Source organism: Cyphomyrmex costatus, unplaced genomic scaffold, assembly GCF_001594065.2.
Source record: "Cyphomyrmex costatus isolate MS0001 unplaced genomic scaffold, Ccosl1.0 scaffold72, whole genome shotgun sequence".
In the NCBI taxonomy this organism is placed as follows: Eukaryota; Metazoa; Arthropoda; class Insecta; order Hymenoptera; family Formicidae; genus Cyphomyrmex; species Cyphomyrmex costatus.
Genome location: NW_017280289.1, coordinates 2718497 through 2735256, shown reverse-complemented (window position 1 = coordinate 2735256; position 16760 = coordinate 2718497). Strand labels below are relative to the sequence as shown.

General features: G+C 34.2%; 3 protein-coding genes across 4 annotated transcripts; 2 read left to right on the top strand and 1 right to left on the bottom strand.

Moving 5' to 3' along the window:
• Nucleotides 1-4710: 4710 nt before the first annotated feature.
• LOC108780635 (mitochondrial import inner membrane translocase subunit TIM14) lies at nucleotides 4711-5950 on the top strand. The gene is made up of 3 exons (XM_018548406.1): nucleotides 4711-4888; nucleotides 5473-5595; nucleotides 5695-5950. Exons 1-3 carry the CDS (start codon nucleotides 4739-4741, stop codon nucleotides 5905-5907), a joined length of 486 nt encoding a protein of 161 aa, XP_018403908.1. The 5' UTR covers nucleotides 4711-4738; the 3' UTR covers nucleotides 5908-5950.
• Nucleotides 5951-6474: 524 nt separating this feature from the next.
• LOC108780628 (growth hormone-regulated TBC protein 1-A) lies at nucleotides 6475-9485 on the bottom strand. Of its 2 annotated transcripts, XM_018548394.1 has the most exons (7): nucleotides 9017-9485; nucleotides 7827-8025; nucleotides 7520-7750; nucleotides 7201-7361; nucleotides 7027-7135; nucleotides 6701-6886; nucleotides 6475-6610 (listed from the first exon to the last, which is right to left on the bottom strand). In XM_018548394.1, exons 1-7 carry the CDS (start codon nucleotides 9034-9036, stop codon nucleotides 6503-6505), a joined length of 1014 nt encoding a protein of 337 aa, XP_018403896.1. In that variant the 5' UTR covers nucleotides 9037-9485; the 3' UTR covers nucleotides 6475-6502. The 2 variants fall into 2 exon arrangements, with proteins under 2 accessions (XP_018403896.1, XP_018403897.1); XM_018548395.1 differs by lacking the exon at nucleotides 6701-6886.
• Nucleotides 9486-11719: 2234 nt separating this feature from the next.
• On the top strand, nucleotides 11720-16439 carry eIF2A (eukaryotic translation initiation factor 2A). The gene is made up of 12 exons (XM_018548370.1): nucleotides 11720-11828; nucleotides 12444-12707; nucleotides 12797-12896; nucleotides 13107-13282; nucleotides 14296-14384; nucleotides 14454-14604; nucleotides 14723-14893; nucleotides 15065-15239; nucleotides 15330-15499; nucleotides 15581-15676; nucleotides 15769-15941; nucleotides 16026-16439. Exons 1-12 carry the CDS (start codon nucleotides 11801-11803, stop codon nucleotides 16149-16151), a joined length of 1719 nt encoding a protein of 572 aa, XP_018403872.1. The 5' UTR covers nucleotides 11720-11800; the 3' UTR covers nucleotides 16152-16439.
• Nucleotides 16440-16760: the final 321 nt, after the last annotated feature.

Genomic DNA, 16760 nt, shown 5'->3' with positions numbered 1-16760 from the left:
GGGGAGGGGAGGGGGGGAGGAACACGAGGGGGTACTTAACTAAACTCCACTCTCACTCGTGCGCGCGCGCGCGCTGCCCCGCACTATCGCCGACACACCGCGAAAGGGACAAACAAAAGAGAGTGAAAGATGTGCGGAGCGCAAACGTATACGCTCGCGGGTACTTTACAAAGAGACAAAACGAAGATCCACGTCGCGCCACGTGATTATATAATTTCACACAAAAGCGTCTCCGTAGTATACATATATATGTGGTATATGCGTGAGAACTTCGACCGATAAAACGTTCGGCTCCGCGAGCGCTATATCTAGAAAAAAAATAGCTCGCGCATCCGAATATCTCCGCTATAACCTAACCATTAGAACGGTGCGCGCGCGCGCCATGCACAACAGATAGAGAGAGAGAGAGAGAGAGAGAGAGAGTGCATGTATGTGCCAGTATGTGCATCTCTCTTTCTCTCTCTCTCTCCCTCTCGCTCGCTCGTATGTGTTACGATGTGGCCTTAAAGGCCGCCGCACACAGATTCAGCAGTGAGCGTATATATAATATCGTACAAAGCCTTTCGTTGAGATTGAGAGAGAAAAACTCAGCGTGCGCGAAAATACATGCATAGTCAATTTATATAAACTGGTTCCCTTCGATATACATATGGCTTTTGCGACGCCATGCGGATCACTCGCAGCAATTTCATCGCAAGCTCCTCTACAGTTATTTAGACTGACATGTGAACGACACACATTTATTTCGGTGTACCGAAGAGCATTAGAGTCGCATGTAAATTTATGTAAACGCACATAAGCGTGGCACACACGATCGAGGGTCCCAAGCGGAAGAAACGGCATAAGTTAGGGATATCATTTCAGGTATCCCACGGGTATTCCGTTGTGCGGTATACACACACACATATTATATATATATATATATATCAGGGTATACACATGGGATCATTAATGCCTTAACATTGAATTTAAGCGTGTATCGAGTACATGCCGCAAACATCTCCCACGCGCCCTGATAAACACCTAAATTTACGTATTAAAGCACATATCAATTAACCACCCCGTGCACGATCGAATACCTGATGTCAAATAATCGCGTGCGCTATGGCTTCAAGTCGTCATCCTTCGCCGCGCACGATCGTGATTCGCGCACACATTCACGCCGATTCCGCGTCCGTGCGCGCCTGTTCCTATGCGCTATCTTCACTCGGAACCTACTTTTCGTTCTCTCGATGTGCGCGCGTGTACGTGTGTCGCTTGTCACGACGCAAATACGATACACTTGCATGTAATACATACACACACCATATATATATATATATTGGTAGGCACCGCGTCGGCAGAGCGCATGCGACGGAATAGTGGTCTACAATATGCTCTACAGGTCACATTTGTGCGTCTTATTTGGAGAGAAGAGGGATCCGCGAAAGAAGAGAGTCACGGCGGAGAGAATCAAACCACTTTTGTTACAACACCTTGCCTCAACGGTCGTCTCGAAGCGTGGCGGATCTGAAATTCGTTCTACACGCTTCCTAGGCTAGCGAGCGTCCTCTTTTGTTTCAGGTTTCACCCGCGGAATTCACTGCGCGGGCCAGAAAGGGACAGATTGATATATCGATATGTATAATTTTCAACGAGGCCAGTATTAACAAAGTTATGTATCTCGCGCCAGGGCGAGTGCGAATAAACGTAGAAATCATTTTCTTTATTCATTCGCTCATATATATCCGTATCTCAACTTCTGTTGAGTATACACATGTTATACCTAAGCAGAGAGAAAGAGAGAGATTAAGAGAGAAGGGAAGGTAGAAAGATTGGGTTTTAACTAGGACTCATCGCGTTGATCAACGCTTGATGGTGCGATCGAGTCGAATCGAGCCGAGAGGAAGCGAGAGCGAGTGAACGATATACATCAATATTGATGATTGTATCCGATCAATCCCATGAAATGATCCCTCGAGATCGCGGGAAGATAACTATTATCCACGTCGTCCCCAGGCGTATATTTTATCACGTCGCACGCTGTACGAGCGAACCTAATCTAAGGCTCTGTGCATAACAGAGGAAATATAAGGAGCCGCAATCGAGTATTGAGATTTCAGCCTATCAGAAATCATGCATACCGATGTAATGCAGTTTCCGGTAGGTTGAGACCTTAATACGTATCTCCCGGTTCCTCTATTGTGTGCAGGCCCTAATGTTTCCCGGGTCTCTCGCACTGCCATGACAACGGCCTCCATTCTGTATAATATATTCTGTAACGTTTGTTAACACACATGGACTGCGAGTGTCGATATGCCGTTACATATTGTTATCATACGCGCGGATTTCGAGCATGGCGAAAACATCGCGCAATAACGATCCAACGAGATACACTATATATATATATATATACCGACGCTGTATAATTAAGAGTTATGTAGAATAGGGATCACGTATGCAAACAAGAGTCTCGATAGAAAATTCTCCAGGCGCAAATCGATTCGCGTGTGTGTGTGTGATGGCATATATACCTATACACGCACCGCGGGCAGCGCTTAGAAAAATCTCGCAATGGTAGATATATAGATACGCGCAGCTCGGGAGATTCGCGTGCAAGTTGCACCGCAATATTCGAGAGTGTCCGATTTTTTTTTTTTTTTACGATCGTCGAGTCCCATTTATTTTATGCGCGTAAAAAGTATACGATGTCAGTGTGTGTTATTTTATTGTACCGTGCGTTTTGTATACAAAAGATTATACGGCACACCCCAAAAAAAAACTTAAGCAGTAAAATGTATATATAGTGCGAATTGGCCAATCACGGTAGAATCGTCCGGTTAATATATGTATATAACGTTTAAGCTGCAGCGAATCCAAAATATTGATCTGCTTATATGCCTTATAGAAATTTAACATCGATATACCAATTATAATCACACTTATTTCGAGTGCTGAAAATATTGTTAACAGTATATAAACTCAAATTGTTCTATGAGGGACGTGTCTTGGCTGTTTTAAGTTATTTGTTTCTTAATTTCTTTTTTTTTTCATGTCATACAGCCATTTACCCGCCGACTTCGTAAAGTCCTTTCTACAATTGCGTAAGTTAGAAGTCGTTGTAGTTGTAAAAATTAATCAATCACAGAGTCGAATGGGCACACAGGGGAGCTTTCTAACAAGAGAGACACCGTGCGACACAGCGATATATCACCTCTCATCCTTGTTTGACATTGAGGAACGACAAAGATGGATAGGCAACGCGATTCCACCGTGCTACATCGTGTCATCTGTGTCTCTTGTCGGAAAGCTCCCATAGTCTCCTTAAATTCGAGTGCGGTTGATCAATTTCTAGCAACTGTAAAACCATTTACTACTAACGTATATAATTGTCCTAGAATAAGGCTTTATACACACAGCGCATGCAGCAATCGCGTGGCAGCTTGTGGGCCTTTTGCAACCGTGTGTCTCCGCGTATACTGATCGGTATACTGTATACGCTTTATAGAGACCCATGATCGGAAGATGACTGGGACAGCCGTGTTCCCCACTATAGAGGAGAGTGGTACGATCTATTCGTCGTGCGGCTATACGTCCAGCTACGTCGTGCCGCACGCTCCACGCTTCTCTCTACGCGCTTAAAACGGAGTAAACAGTTGGACGGGAGGGAGCGAAGGGGACACACAGAACAGAAGAGACGGGAAATGCGGAAAGCTCACGGTTACAAAAAAAGAAGAGCCATAAAGCCTTCCGTATTGGCCTTCCGTTATCGAGCAGAGACCAAAGAGGACTGAAACCGGCGGTCGATTGCGTCTTTGTGACAAAACGCGTGTTCATCATTTCTGTACAGTGGTTGTACATTTGTATATGTGTGTGTGAAAAAAATTTTTCACTCGTTTCTCCGAAGATGTTTGACCGTTCTAACCGTAGTTTGTAATAGTTGTTTTCTTCCCCCTTCTCCTCTTCTCTTCAAACGAAGTAGGAGATATTATCTTGTTTCTATACTTTTGACTCTTTATAATAGAAGAAGCATATATGTATATAGAAAGAGTAGTTAAAGTTCGTTTTAATTTATTGTGTTTCTCATTATATGCCGCACTGGACTGTGTAAATCTTTTTTTTTTCTAGCTAAATGTCAAATATATATTATACATATAGTATATTTCTCTTTCAGTACAAAAAGCCAAAATACATTTAAAACCGTCTACAATGGCGCAGTAAGCAGTTATAGTGATTTTCCAAGCAGAACTCGATTTTATATATAATAGGGCGTAAAGTAATTAAATCCGTAAATGAATGGGTGAAATCTATTTTCTATACGTTCTATTCTCTTATTACGGACTTATTTTATATCTTATTATATTGAAAAATCAACTTATTCCCGACGTGTCTTACAACCTTATTATTATCACCTATACTCTGCTATTGCCATTGTAGACGGCCTTTATAATTCAGCTCGTTCGGCTATGAAACCAGATTCAAAGTCGTGGTGTGACTTCGCGTAAATTTGGAATGCATTAACTGCAGAACATTCTGTAAAAATGTTGATAATGAAAAACGGACAAAAGGCATGAAAATTAAAAGGAATAAAAATATGATTAAAAAATTCTCAAATACGTAATAATTATTACACATTTGAGAGAATTTTTAAATACGTATATTTATTCCTTTTAATTTTCATGCCTTTTTTGCCTTTTTTTCATGTCTGTTTTAGGTATGTGATGAGGACGATAATATGCACGAATGATAATATAGGATAATGATTGTATCGCGTATAATGATAAAACAGTGTTCAAAAACAGCGATAGATGGAGCAATCGTAGCTGGATTATGCCATGCTGAAATTATTTATTTTTCCTCGGTATATATACAAAATTGCGTCTGTTGTTTTGAAACTCTGAATAAAATGGTGAGAATAGAAATTTATTTAAAATATAATATAAAAGTAGTACTGAAAAAGTCGTATTTTTTTTGCATTGAGAGAATGTAAATTGTTCATAATAATATCGAAACCTTCGAGAAGTGTGCGAGTAAATAAATGCGGTGCCGAAGCTGTCTCGTAGAAACATTTCGTCACCTTTTCGTCATCTTTTTAATAAACGTACACAATATATTTATCGTACAGAACGATGAGAATTTTGCAGAGAACAACCGTGCCAGTTCATATAAGATGACATTCAATAGTAATGTAATTACGAATATGTATAGGTTAAGTTTCCTCGACGATGCTTCTTTTCCTTCAGTCTTTTTATGACTGAATCTACTTAAAATTACGTGATATTCTTCGCAATATATTAGAATAAATTATCAGATTTAGATTTTTAATTGTAATTTGACTCTTATTTCGCCCTGTTTAGCGTATTAATTATTGTTATATAAAAGAGTCCTTGAGATCTTCAATTTATTTATAATCTACTTGACTTTTGGCAAGGCATATTACATTTAGAATGTTGATTTTGAAATATTCGACAAAGCTAAAAAATTGTTTCCCAGAGCACGATTGTGGCAGCAGGTATTGGCCTAGCGGCTGTTGGATTTGCCGGTCGTTATTTACTTAGAAGATTGCCGAATTTATCACAGAGGATGGCAGAAACAGTGAAAAAGCTAGATTCCCAGGTAGAAACGTCTATTATTTCTCTCAACAGCTTTTTCGTAAGTGCAAATGTATGCATATAAAGGCATACCTGACCTTTTTTTTTTTTTTAATATTCTTAGTCACTAGCGAATAGTAAATATTACAAAGGTGGTTTTGAGCCGAAGATGACCAGGCGGGAAGCCAGTTTGATCTTGAGTGTGTCGCCCACAGCTAGTAAGAGCAAAATGAAAGAACAATTTAAAAAAGTAATGGCTGTGAATCATCCAGATCGTGGTGGTTCTCCATATATCGCTGCAAAAATTAACGAGGCAAAGGATCTACTTGAGAAATAATGAAAATATAACATAATGTAATATATGTCTATAATATATTTAGGAACAAAATTTTGATGTACATAGTTTCAATTTTAATTTTACGTATTATTTACTGTTACAATATATTTTTGGAACTGTATATTAGAACAATTAATTTTTTTTAATACCTTCATCAGCTAGATTAAGTTCCTAAGAGTTTATGCATGAATTAAAACTATATATGCATATAAATTCAGAGTCAATTAGAATAAAATATTACAAGGACAACTATTTTTCATTAGATGTTCCATTAATATTTCCATATTGTTACTTCCACAAAATATATCACAATTATGCAACTTTCATAAAATAGCTTATAATACTTTATATTATATTCTAATAGAATCGCATTGAAATATTTATAATATCGTATACACAATAATAAAATAAGATAAATTTAAAATAATTGAGTAAATGTGTCGTACTTACATTGCTAAACATTACGTACAACAAAATAGAATTATGCAGTAACAATATAATACAGTATTATATGCATTCATTTGCAAATGATACAAATGAGTAACAATAAAGACTAGAATATTTCGGTGTATATGAAAAAAATTGGTCATTAATACTATCGTTCTAACTTGTCTTGTTTTCGTTTTATACACTGTTGCATATGCTTTGTTCTTAGTTTTGCTATTGTGCTCCCAGGCAGTGATCCAGGTACTTTAAAAATACTCTGCAAAACAAAAATGTTTCCACAAATATATATCCAATGTTTTTTCCTTTTTGATTTATATAAGCTATCGCACAATACACAACTACATACTTGCATAAATTCATGACATCGTAAAACAATACTATCTTTCGTAATTTCCTTAAAACATTCGGCTAGTGTCGTAAAATCTTGACAAGCTAACAGAGTAGATCTATTCCTTTTTATAAGTGTCAATGCGACACGGAAGATAATTTTGGTACCCTCGTAAAAAAGACAATCCCAAATACGCAAAGTAGTCTGTGAATTTGAAATCCCTTTCAGATTTGTCGTAAAAATATTTCAAGTTTTCGTAATCAAAATAATTGATGACACTGATACAAATTTCGATATTATTGTATGATGTATTATTTCAATGTTTTTGAATAATAATGACATACCTCTATAGGTAAAACTTCAGCAAACAAACACACAAACCATTTAGTCGTAATTACTGGCCAAGGTAGTCCTACATTTGTTACATGCTGATACACGTCAGGCATTTTTATCCTAAAAGGAACATGCACGTAGATAAATATTATTGATGAATGAAACTACAGTAAATTTTCTTTTACCTTACTAATTCTGCGAGCACGTCGATATCAGTGAGTAGGCCATCCATAGTGCATGTATAATAATCTGGTAGAATTTTATCAATCAACACTTTTAGTAACCAAAATGCTGTTTCTTCGCTTTTTGTTACAAGCAGAAGTAAACCCGCTATGTAATTTAAACCCTGAAAAAAGATATTAAAAGCATTTTTTTTAAAGGCAGAATAAACATCTTTTGAAAGCTTTCTCATAAAATCTTATTATTCATTAACTTTTTATTAAAATTTTGTTACTATTTTATTCATATATGTATATATTTGGAAATATGTACTGCAGATGTTACCTGGCAATATCCAACAGTTTTGTTCTGATGAGCAAAAGCTAATAAAACATTATATAATTGATGCTGCTGATTCTCTGTGTTATTAAAGAATATATTGTCTGGAAATGTTCTTGGGAGATCAGTTTTAATAATCTCAGCGGTTTCTGCATTATGAGGAGATAATAGTAACTTTTGATAAAGATCTGGAGATGCAGTCTTCATGTCTTCACCACCGCTTACAGCGAGCCATACCTATGATTCAATCTTTTTCTGTATTAAATATGTATTAAAAATATGATGAATTAGAATATTTTACAATAAATATTACCAATCCTCTATGTTCTCCTGGAATGCCTTTACGAACGTATTTCTTGATCGTGATGCTTCGCAAAGACTTTCCTTCACCGATAATTTTTGCCCACTTTTTGGCCATTTTTGCGAGCACCTTGAGATACTCGGACATAAAATCTTCGTATGTTTCATAATCGAAGTCGTGTGGTCGTTCGAAACCATATTCGTCCACATCACTGGAAACAAATATATAAAAATAAGTATATATTATTATATCTATTATGTATAGACTGTATTATAATATAAAACTGTCAGTACTGAAAATCTATAATGTACATAACATGATTTTTAGTACTGGTTTGATTGAAAAAAGGTTTTAATCTGTGTAAGTCGAGCTGTAAATAACAGGCCTACAATCAACACAAATGTGGTTCTATTCTTCTTGGTATTTAATGAATAAAAAATATATCTATTAACGATATTTATGTTAATTGTTTTCTATCTAATCTATTAGGCTGTTTGTTTCTTGTTTTTTGCTCTTTACCTCATACCTTTTTTTCTTTAAGGTAAGAAGTAAGAAACAGGAAACAAATAAAAACACTAAATAAGATTAAGCTTAAACGAAAAGCAGCTTCAGTAACACAAGTTGACATAAATATCATTATGAATGCTTTCCATTTGGAGAGACAAATCAACACAATGTATTGTTCTGTCTTTTGTTACTCATGGAATGTCAAGAAAGATAAAAATGTTTGTGTCAACTTGGAAAGCATTTTGTCTTCTTCTTGGCATTTGATGAGCAATAAAGACAAAACAATACTTGTGTCACCATAAATAAAAAGCACTTTATATCTTATAACACAAAATGCAAATTATTGATATATAATTACCAAATAAATATTACATTACATATTTTCATATCACTTTCATTACAGTACGAATGATACGCAAATTAATACGTAATTGTAGCATTAAGAAAAAAAAAAGAAAACAAGTTTTGACAAATGATGGACGAGGAAAGCAGAAGAGAATCTCGTTTTTTGAAGTGGTTTTAGGGGCGGAAAACCTAACCTCGACGAGACAAAAATAAAAATGAAACAAACGCGAGATTTTCGAATCGACGACTCTCGACGGGAGTCACAGTTGCGTTCACGGAACACGAAACGCAATGTGTGAACGCATGATTGTGTCTCGGAGAAATTAAACGATATAACTGGTCGTAATTACCTGAAGCATGAACTTGCCATGCCCTGTGCAATTCGGTGGGTGTCGAGGAGATTGGAGGAGATCTACGATCGCGCGCGCGTGCAACTACGTCCATAGATATTTCGTGTACGAAACGCCCACGGTTTCACCTCGATAACACCTGATCGCCGCTCGAAAACGCTTTGAAACGCGCGGGAGGCCAAAAGAGCACCAACGTGGGAGCTCTCAGTCGCAGCGTACGCCTCTCCTCCTCATCACAAACGCGATACTCCGTTTGAGCACCTGACTCTGACTGTCCTGACTGCGCCCCGACTACCGGAATGATAGAATGAAAAGGCGGACGGCGGTTTGTGTTATAGAGAGGGTAGAGTTACGAAAGGCTGTCGAGTTACAAAAGGCCGTCTCCCGATCACGACGCATGATTGCCAGAGGAAATACCTGCGTGTGATATCCCGCGATTTTAGACTCCTCCAAATATAGATCCGACCGTTCGCCCCCACGTAAATTACGGACGATTTATCGGATATGCGTATTGCGCACACTTTTGTTATTCCGCGGTGATTTGAAAAGAGTGACTCGATCGATTGATTTCGAGATCGCGAGATCGAGTCCGAGGTCGATCGTACAACGTCGGCGGCGTCGTAAACACTTCTTACGTCTGATGGGCCTTCTACAATAAGCCCAAGAATCATTAAGAAATTTAACAATCGCAATCGAATGTGAGAAGAATAATCGACTGTGAGGGGTCAATTTCTTATGACTTAATACTTAAAACTTATGTAAGGTAATGGCTTATTTTGTAGAAGGCCTATGATTGTGGGTTTATTGCATATCGCTTAAGGAGAAATATTTAAGAAATTTGCAGTTATAAAATAAATATATTTTGACGTCGCAAGAGAAAGAAAACGAGGATTCCTGATGTACAAGCAACAGATTTTGGGAGTTTTCCAATTAAGGAGGCACAATATTAGGTGTCACATCTTTTACTCATCAGACGAGAAAAATAGAATGATATGCTTATGTCGACTTGTGTGTCACTAAATAAAAAGCATACAATGATTCTTGAGTAAAATAACCGTCTCAAATTTTTTAATTGTTCCAAATTGAGAATATGATTATATAAATTACCCCTTTTTTAAGTGTGAAATATAGTAAAGTGCATGTTATAAAATGTAATTGTCAACAATTGTCAAAAAAATAAAATGTAATCTTGTAATAAACCTCTGATGTACTTTTTGTTGTGATATCTTTTATATATTAAGTATTTATATTATAGTTATTTACAAATAACGGGTGGGCTATTTTAATCCATCCACTAGAATATATCTCGAAAACTATAAATCCAGTAGACAAAAATGTTTCAAATAAAAATGTAACGGTGTCGAGGGGGATACGTTTTAGTCACGTTGTTTTTTCTCTAAGTGGAGGCGCTAAAAAGATATGAAGGTCACTTCCACTTTTTGAAATGGAATTATGTAATTTTTTTTTAGATAACGCGATTTCTCTAATTATTTCGCATATAAAAGTATTAAGATAGAGATACCAAAAAACCAATAGTTTTCGAGATATTTTACACTTTATTTTGATACATATATTGACACGAAATGTTAAATAACTCGTAAACTGTTGACTTTTTGATTATCGTACCTTAATACTTTTGTGAACAGAATAATGAGATAAATCAAATGGCGTAAAGAAAACACATAAATGTCAAAATATTTTACATATACATAATCAAATACACTAATAAACGTAATAAGTGTTTTGGTATAATGTTATTACGAAATTGATTAACAGAACAATTGTTCCTCACAATATTAATTATGAACCAGAATAACATTTTGAAAATGTATACTTTATGAAGATACACGTGATTGAAAACTGTAACTCACACATATGTGCTTCAAAATCTTGAATCAAATATAGTGTTCTAGGTGAGAGATCGAAATAACAGCTTTTTATATTTCAAAAATGAATTACAAATGATGAGTATTAATTTAAAAAGAATTCTTATGTGCTCCACAATCTTGAATCAGATATAGTGTTCTAGATGAGAGATTAAAATAATAATTTTTTATATTTCAAAAATAAACCACAAAAGATCAGTATTAATTTTAATAAAATTCTTATACCAAATTGTTTATTGTAACGTAATACATTTTATTACTGAAAGATAATGAAATAGAAATCAATATCTATATAAAAAACCTTGGCATACATAATGAGGTATTCAAGTACATGTTCCAGTTAGATTTAGTCAAATCAGAAAGTTCGGAACTGTTGGGTATTACTGAAGAAGAAGAGAAGGGAACTATTGTTTTTTTTATCTTATTATTTTCTTAAATCTAATGACACGTATCATTTGTACGCCAAGTTAAATTCTAACATTGCACATCCTCCCTTCTTTTATTTCACTATCTTGTCATATAATATGGTTTTTTCCCATAAAATAAATCGTTTAATTAACTAGTCTTTAAAAATTCTATCTCTAAAGATCTAAGAGGCACCATCCTTATACACTGATTTAATTCTAATGACATGTATCTTTTGTATGTATATATACAGTTGCTTTAAAAAAAATATGTATACAAAATGGATAATTTTAAATATGCAACTATGTGTGTTTTTTTTTTATACCACTTGATTTGGTACGGCGCGCCGCGCCGTACGAAGCGCTCGAGCCGGAAGACGAGCCTGACTTCAGACAGAACACCACAGAAACGGCATAATCCGACAAATCGTGCTCGGGTGCGCTCGTGCAGTGGTCGTGCGTCGTGCACAGCATCACATGGTGACGGTGGTAAGATGGCTTCGCTCGTGCCCTGCGTCGCTGGTAAGCATTACTTCCAGATATTCGCGCGAGATTCGATCATCGAGATTCGCAATCTCGAGAGACTGGTCGCTCCAGGGAGACTCGCTTTTCAAAGGAACCGCATACGCGGAACGTCCGATAGGCGATTCCGAGGGTGTCCGTTGCACTTCCGTATCCGCGATGAGCGTGCACGTGTTTATCTCCGGTGTCTCATGCCTCTTATGGCACTTGAACGATTCGAGACCGCCTCGAGATTATTCGCAGTGACAGCAGTGTTCGACACGTCGCAAGTCACAGACCCTGAAACGAGTTCACTGTGAGATTCCATGCTCTAACCTCCAACTATTGCGACGTGTACATTCTCAAACGTCACTGTTGACACGATATTCGTGAAAGCAGTGATATTGGGGGGGGAAAAAAAAAACGAAATTATAATTTACACACATTTACCTTGACATGTCACTCCGAGATTCTCCACAGAGATCGTTTAAATGACAGAGATCCTCCGTCATTTAAACTATATATTCTTATTCTATTTAGGAAACAATTGTACCCGAAATAATTAACATAATACAAGCATGTGATAAGCATGCATTTTTTATCATTAAATATAAAAAGTATTAATGTATTTTACAGTGAGAGGGTCCAATGGTATAAATTTAGCATATGGTCCACCATCCTATGAATCTGTCAAAACATTTCCCAAAGATGACAACAAAAATTGCAAGACCATGCTCTTTAGTCCCGATGGTCAATACTTTGCATGGTCTAATGCGTCTAAGGTTAAAATCGTGTTGTGCAAGACATGGCAGATTGTCGCTGAAATCCAACGACCCAAAATCTGTGCTCTTAAATTTTCCAGCTATAGTACTTACCTTGCAACTTGGGAACCATCCTTTGGTAATTGACACAAAATTATAAGCGAGTATAAGCAAGATTGCATTAATTTTATAATGTCTATAATTAGGAACATTGTGATATAATTTTAGTAACAAAAGAGGAGCCTCAGGGATCACAAAATTTTCACGTATGGAAGTCCGAAACAGGTGAACACGTTCAACATCTTATCCAGAAGCGAATGGGGGATTGGTAATGTATCTCAAGCTGATTATTTTATTTTTCTTTTTGATTAATTAATTTAATAAAATTTATCTTTCTGATTATTAAAATCTAAAGATTAACATTTACAGAGTAAAGATAAATAATAATGGAATGATTAATTTTATGTTACAACTAATATTTTTATTAAATATATATATGATGCACCAAAATAATTATTTATATTTAATGAAAAAATAGGGAACCACAGTGGTCGAATGACGAAACATTCTTTGGAATATTGAAAGGAGGAAGTGTTCTTTTATATGAAAATAACAACTTTGATAGATATGTACACAAAATAGGTAAAGGCAATATTGCCAAATTTAGTATAGCACCTGGTAACGCTCCCTATCATATCCTTTGTTATATGCCAGGTAATTATGTCTAGTTTTTAATACTGAAATATACTATTGTATTATAGAAACTCTATTATTTGCAATACGATGAGATACTGAAATGTGGAGATTGTACACCTTGAATATATTTGGCACAATAGTAAAATTATATATAAAGTGTTCGATATAATACTTTATCAGAACTTTATAATAAAATATGTACAGTTAGAAATATTTAAAAATAATTTATTGTAAAATATTTGTTGAACTCTTATAAAAAAATACACCTAACTAAGCGTTGGCGGTTTGAAATAACATCCAATTTAAGTGTTATTTTGGACTGCCACTATCTACTTGTATTCTTTTATAAGGGAATAATTGAACTAATAAGTATTTATTTGAGTTCAGTATTATGTATTTGAAAGATAATACATAACACTGCTGAATTAAATAATATAGAAGTAATACAATTGCATTGATGATGTTATGGTTTATACAATACTTTTTTATTTCAGTTTTACTTATGTATATACAGATTTTATTTAAATATAATATAAATGATGGCATGAAATGATGACCTAAAATATAAAATTTGGGGTAGATATTTAATCACATATAAAAAGAAATATACGATAGGAAATTTAGGATTTACGATAGAAAATTTTCCTGATTATTGTTTAGCATACAATTTATATGTGTAAGTACTCTCTTCTTTCAAAAAAATTGTATTGTTAACATTCAAAATTTTACAATAGTTTTCATAAATATCTAATATTCTGTGACTATGAATTAAGTATCAAATTTTATGCGTCTGCACACAACAAACTATTAATTAGCTATTAATAGCAGAACGCAATTATAAAGTATGTTATATTAAAATTATTTTAGTAATTAAACTGAAATTAAAATGTTTGCATGTTATTGTAGCACTCTCCACATTTAATATCTCTTATAATAAAGTTAATCATTTATATTTATTTGTACGTTATCTATAAACTATTTAATGTGCGTTTTTTCTTTTCAATACAAATTTTTTTTTATATACAATTTAGGAAGCTCTGGTCAACCTTCCTTTGGAAGATTATTTAAGTATCCAAAGTTTGAAATTGGAGAAGCGGTTGCAAGCAAAAGTTTTTTCCAAGTAAATTTTAAACATCTTTTAAGCATCAAATATTAGTATATTTATTTATTTTGATTTATTATTTTTTAGGCAGATAAAGTCGATATGTATTGGAATCAATGTGGAACAAATGTCTTATTGATGACAAACACGGAAGTTGATAAGACCGGTGCATCATATTATGGAAAACAAACACTGCATCATCTCAATACAAAAGGGGAAACTGCTATGGTTATGCTCAGTAAGTTTATATTAAGTTTATATTAAATTACTATTGTTTTCAATTAGCACTGAAAATTTAGAATAACCAAGATTAATTTTAAAGTAATATTGTAATACATAGAAATTGTTCCGATTAGGTAAAGAAGGTCCTATACATGCAGTCGAATGGTCTCCCAGAAACACAGAATTCTGTGTTATATATGGCTTTATGCCATCTAAAACAACCTTGTTTAATTGTAAATGTGAAGCTGTCTTTGAGTTTGGCATGTTGTATAGAAATAGTATATATTATAATCCACATGGCAACAATATCCTTTTATTATCTTATTATGTACTAATGAATATACACTGATACTACTAATAACTGGATAACTAAAAGTTATTAGTTACAAACAGTACTCTTGTAGTAGAAAGTAATTGTATATATTTAAGATGGTAAATTATTCATTTATGCATTAATTTCCTTGACTACTGTGTACTATTGCTTTTGGCTGGATTTGGTAATCTTAGAAGCGGCATTGAATTATGGGATGTTATTAATAGAAAACTCATTGCTAAAACCGATGCACCAGATACTACACTGTTGCGATGGTCACCAGATGGAGAACATTTCATGACTGCAACTACAGCACCTAGATTACGAATTACCAATGGGTAAATAGATATATACTAAAAGAAATTATGCTAAATTTAGAATATATATTTATCTCTGTTGTAAAATTTATGTTAAATTATATTACATAGATTTAAGATTTGGCATTATACCGGCTCATTGATATATCAACGACCATGGAATAATCAAGAAGAACTATGGGAAGTAGTATGGCAAAGTTTTCCTTTGAATGTCTTCCCACAAAAACCTATTAGTTACAAAGCAGTTGAGGGAATTGTCACTAACGATAATCAGTCGCAAGGTAATAATCATTTTATGTTTAGAATATTTCTAAACATTTTTTACATAAATATAGCAATTATATTTGTATGTATATTTCTAGCACCAAAAGAAGCATATAGACCACCATGTGCTAGAGGACAAAATATTACATTTAAATTACACGATGATCTTGAGATGCCTTCTAAATCAAGTGAATGTAAGTAAATATATTATACATATACAAAAGAATACTTTATTGTAATTCCATCTTATTGTGTGAATTCTGTTTTAATGTTAATTTATTTATAGCAAATCCATCAAAAGCTGCATTAAAAATGAAAAAAAATCGAGAAGCAAAGAAAGCTAAAAAAGAATTAGAATCTAACAATCCAGCTGAACATGTTTCAAGTACAACAACAAACACAAAAATAGAACTAACTAACGATCCTGAAAAAAATAAAAAAATAAAGAAAATAACAAGTGTAAGTATATCATTTGAATATCTAATAGTGATGTCTTTTTCTTTTATTTTTTACATTATTATTAACAATTTTTATTTGTCACAGAAATTAGATCAAATTTCAAAATTGAAAGAGCAATTGAAAGCAGGAAAACAGTTAGAAATTAATCAATTAGACAAGATTAAAAAGGAAGATGAATTGTTAAAAGAACTTGAAGAGCTAACTTTATGATAAATCACATTTAAATATTAAACAGAATAACTCAATAAACAGGAAAAGCTATGAGAGAATGGCTTTTTTGAAATAAAATGGTTACAAGAGACACTTGTGAGTGAAAAACAAATTGTTTATCTGTGCAGCTTGAAAAAACAGTGAGATTATATTATGAGAAATTTTAGATACAGTCTAACCTGAAATTATCTCCTGTCTTCTCTCATCAGTTACCAATCGATACTGAATGCATAATGTAAAAAGTTTTATCTTGACTGAATTCAAGAATTGTGTTCGTATACATAAATAACAGACAATTATAATAGTTTTAATCAACAAAGAACTCTGCTAATAGTATCATATTCAGTACTACTGGAGACTACTTATGTATTTCTCCTGAATTTGTTACTAATATACATTGAGAGATGATGACAGAGATAGTGTTGCAGTGTTCATTATCAAATTAATGAAAACTGCTTACTGACTAGCTAAAAGCTCACTACTATGATTAAAAATTTATTACAATTTTTCCAATAATATGGAAACATAATACTATTCTTATAATTTGTTCACATTGTTTTCCATCTTTTTTTATAAAAAATTATTTTGAATATTTAAAGTTTCGTGTAA

What these genes read in the sequence shown, in the direction of transcription:
- LOC108780635 (XM_018548406.1), top strand. Translation starts at nt 4,739, where the DNA reads ATGATTGTATCGCGTATAATGATAAAACAGTGTTCAAAAACAGCGATA. An exon ending in TTGAAACTCTGAATAAAATG is followed by an intron (nt 4,889 to 5,472) that starts GTGAGAATAGAA and finishes ATTGTTTCCCAG; the next exon opens with AGCACGATTGTGGCAGCAGG. An exon ending in TGAAAAAGCTAGATTCCCAG is followed by an intron (nt 5,596 to 5,694) that starts GTAGAAACGTCT and finishes TAATATTCTTAG; the next exon opens with TCACTAGCGAATAGTAAATA.
- LOC108780628 (XM_018548394.1), bottom strand. Translation starts at nt 9,036, where the DNA reads ATGGCAAGTTCATGCTTCAG. An exon ending in AAACTGTTGGATATTGCCAG is followed by an intron (nt 7,362 to 7,519) that starts GTAACATCTGCA and finishes ATCTTTTTTCAG; the next exon opens with GGTTTAAATTACATAGCGGG. An exon ending in CTGAAGTTTTACCTATAGAG is followed by an intron (nt 6,887 to 7,026) that starts GTATGTCATTAT and finishes TCAAATTCACAG; the next exon opens with ACTACTTTGCGTATTTGGGA.
- eIF2A (XM_018548370.1), top strand. Translation starts at nt 11,801, where the DNA reads ATGGCTTCGCTCGTGCCCTGCGTCGCTG. An exon ending in AGATTACGAATTACCAATGG is followed by an intron (nt 15,240 to 15,329) that starts GTAAATAGATAT and finishes TATATTACATAG; the next exon opens with ATTTAAGATTTGGCATTATA. An exon ending in TAACGATAATCAGTCGCAAG is followed by an intron (nt 15,500 to 15,580) that starts GTAATAATCATT and finishes GTATATTTCTAG; the next exon opens with CACCAAAAGAAGCATATAGA.